We start from the raw sequence: 4,030 nt of genomic DNA, 5'->3' as shown, positions 1-4,030 counted from the left end.
CAAAAAAAAGGATGGATTAATAAAAAAAATTATTTAATAACACAATTTTTACAACGATAGAAAGAAAAATGAAGCAATTAATTAGTCATGATTTTAATTCATTTTTACAATTAAAATTAATTTTTATTTCAAATTTAAATATTGATTTTTATAAGAATCATACAATTTGTAAAAGTTTTTTATATTAAGTTAAGTTATAAGTAAGGTAAGATAAGTATAAATTAAGAATAAAATATTTCAAAATTGAAGTAAATTTAGTTTTTTTGTTTTTTGAATAAATAAAAGGAAAGAAAATTTTTTATTTTTTTCAATGTGACATTTTCCATATTTTTATTTTTCAAATAACACAAAATTGTGGAATTTTTTCTAAAAAAAAAAGGATAAACTAAGTGAAGAAAAAAAGAGCCAATTATATAAGTTAAGTGAATTAAATTGAAATCAAAACTAGTTTTTTCTTATTTATTTTCTTTCCATTCAATTTCTTTTTTCTTCTTCAATATAAAAAAATATGAATTGTTTTTTTTTTTTTGTCAAATATAAAAAATTCTATTTGTTTGTATAATTTATTTTAACAAATTCTCACACTAACAAATTTACTATCAATTTTACTCTTTCATTGCTTTTTTTTTACTTTTTTTTTTCACTTCTTTGTTATAAAATGTGAAAAAATAAAAATGAATAAACAAAAAAAAAAGTGGAAAGAAATGGAAATTTTTTTGGAAATAAAGAAAATGGAAATAAACGATTAAATTTGAAAGGAAAATTTGAAAGTTTAATTATAATTAACTCACATATTGTTGATGGAATAGAGAAATGATAAATAGATGGTAATTGAATACGCTTTTTTTTAATATCAGTTTGACTTTTTTCCTTTTATCATATTTCAAAATGAATTTTTGCATTTGCAAGCAATGAAGCAAATTTTGTTGGAATATTGATTTCTCATATATGATTTCCTCTTTTTTTTTTTCAATTTATGAATTTTTTATGGCAATTCGTGTTAAATGAACATTTTTGAAAGTTACTTTCGTTTTAAAAAAGGCAAAAAAAATCTGTCAAATTAAGGTGCAAAATTAAAAATTGACTAAATAATATTTGAAGAATTACATAATGAAATATTTCATTAATTAATTCAAATTCATTATGATTATCAGACATCAAAGTGTTACAAAATTCAGTTTTTTTTTTAAATAAAATGTGATGTAAAAAAAGATAAATTATTTCATTTCTCTAATGTGATAAGAATGAAATAAAAGCGATCAAAATTTTATCAAATGATCGTGTAAAATTGTTAAAAATACATCAGTTTCAAATAAAATAATAGTTTAAAGATAAAAATAATCAAGCATCAGTCATAAGCAATCGAATGATAACCAATTAATTACTTGATTCATTGAAATGTGAATAGAAATTATTTAGTGATAGAGATGATAATAGAAAATAATGATAAGAAGCGATGATATATGAAATAAATTAGTTCACTGCTTGGCTTAATAAATTAATTAGAAGTGAGTAATTAAAATAAATAAGTGAATAAAATAATTATATTATATATCAACGATAAGAAGCGATCAAATAATTTTTGGTATATTAATAATATAAAATAATATTACAATAATAATTATGACAGAACGGTAAAATCTTAAAATATATAATTTTTTAACTATTTTTAAGGCCAGTATTTTAAAATGATAATTTTTGGTGAAATTGATATACAAATAAATTTGATAACTGACTGAATAGTGTGTATATTAATAATATAAAATAATATTACAGTAATAATTATGACAGAACGGTACCTAGAATATAATTCGGTTATAAATATGTAATTAACCATAAATACTTTTTTTGAAATATTTTTGAAACCGAATTTCAAAATGATAATTACTGTGTGCATCTAATTTAAATTAAATGTATACAAAATATTTACTTACAGTTCACATTCTATCGCATTCTTCCATAAATTTATTATTATTTCATTTGCAAAATAAAAAAAATTGATAAAATGTCTAAAAAAAATGAAAAAAGAATTGCTATTATCCATCAAAATTTTTCCTTTTGTTTTTGATTTTTTTTTATATTGAAATTATGACAAAAACATAAATCTTAATTAAAAATCATCGATTTATAAAAACATGCACCAAAAATAATTGCTTTTAGTTTTGTTTTTTTTTTCAATTTTGAATTAAAGTTTTCAAAAAGATATGCTTCAAATGATTCAAGACATCCTGGATGAATCTGATATCACCAGTGCATCTGGTATCTTCAAGACATCCTGGATGAATCTGATATCACCAGTGCATCTGGTATCTTCAAGACATCCTGGATGAATCTAACATTTTCAATGAATTCAATGTCAATTTAATGCATCTGTGCATCTGTTGAGTATTTTTGAGCAAATTTCTTTTTTATTTTATAGAGAAATTTTTAATAATTATTAATTTGAACAAATAATTCAATGAAATAATTGAAAAATTTATGAATAAAAATTTTTTTTTTCTTTCGTAAACAAAACTAATTACTAATGCAATTTCTGAAATTTATCATTTGTTGGAAGAATTTTTAGAACATTGAAAGATTCAAAAAAGAAAAGAACAAAGAAAAATCACACGCAGTTGAATCAAATGATATGAGAAAAAACGAGAAAAATGAAAAGCTAAGAAAGTTAAAGCTTTCAAAATTTGATATTTCAATAGTTTACAATGAATATAAGATTTGACAAGTTAGTATGAAATAACCGTAGACATACTTACTTTACTTCATAAATCAATAAGTAACTAAATTTAGCATTTTCTATTGATAAAAAATATGAGATAAGTCAATTGTAAAAGATATAGTGATAATAATGATAATGAAAAGTAGCTACAAGTTTATGATGACAAAAAAAAATAATAAATAGCATAAGTTAATTTTTGTTTGATATGATCATTATGACTAACTTTTGATGACTGACGCAACATCACAATAACTTCCCAAAATACCATTCCATATAAAAACTAAAAACAACATAAAGAAAAAACAAAAAAAAAGAAAAAATACCATAAAAATCACCCTGAATTAAAATAATAAAAATAATAACCTCCAATTCAAAAACAACAAAAATCAAAACAATTAAAAAAAAAACAACACTAAAACTATCCCGAACCCTCAAAGATAAATCAAAACCACACTCATAAGAACTTAATTTGCCAAAATCAACAAATTTATAAGAAAAAACTATAGAAAAAAAATATATAAAAAAAGGAACTAAAAAAGAAAAAAAAAAAACAATAATAAGATTTAAAAAAAGAATAAATTCCATAAAAATTTGAAATGAAAATAAAAAAGAAATGATAATTTGTTTAGATTTAATTTGAAAGATTGAAACTACGAAATTGTGCACGAAAATTAACGAAATGAATTTAGAATTTTTTGATATAACTAATTATTTTAGTTTCACATTAACATTTATCAAATATAATTATAAATTCATGTTAAATTCATTGTATGTAATAATGCACTGTAACTTTCATAGAATTCAAAATTTTTTATTTCAAAATAAAAAAACTGGAATTATTATTAGTAATATATTAAATACAACTATATAACATTGCAACTTTTTTGATTAGCATTTTACAACAAACAATTATCGTAGTAAAAAAAAGGGAAAGCAAAAGTTTGCGGTAAATTATTATTTTAACTATTGTTATTATAACACTAATCATTATCAAAAAATAAATTAAAAGTTAACAAATATTTTGAAAACTTTTATGGATACGTTTTCTTCCCTTTTTCCTTTCTTTCCTACAAATATATTGGAAATGAATTGGAAATTGAAGCAAATAATAGTATTTTTCTCAAATTTAGAATATATTAATTGAACTTTATAACTGAGAATTGTTAACATTAAAATTAATAAACAGAAAAGTTTGCAACAAATAATAAGTAAACAAAAGCTGAGCGAAAAAAAAAAAAAAAAACATATAAAATTGTTAGAAAATTAGTTGGTTATGTGAAATGTTTGAAAATTCTTCTGAGACCAATTCAAATC

The 4,030-nt window shown here is 20.4% G+C and overlaps 1 protein-coding gene across 1 annotated transcript; it reads right to left on the bottom strand.

Moving 5' to 3' along the window:
• Positions 1 to 2,996: 2,996 nt before the first annotated feature.
• On the bottom strand, positions 2,997 to 3,220 carry Bm358 (Uncharacterized protein; the record flags this gene model as incomplete). The annotated part of the gene is made up of 1 exon (XM_043080015.1): positions 2,997 to 3,220. A coding segment is annotated over one exon (224 nt), but the record flags the coding sequence as incomplete, so codon positions are not given.
• Between the last annotated feature and the right edge of the window lie 810 nt (positions 3,221 to 4,030).

Source organism: Brugia malayi (assembly GCF_000002995.4).
Source record: "Brugia malayi strain FR3 genome assembly, contig: Bm_v4_Chr3_scaffold_001, whole genome shotgun sequence".
NCBI lineage: Eukaryota > Metazoa > Nematoda > Chromadorea > Rhabditida > Onchocercidae > Brugia > Brugia malayi.
This window is presented reverse-complemented; position numbering and strand designations above follow the sequence as displayed.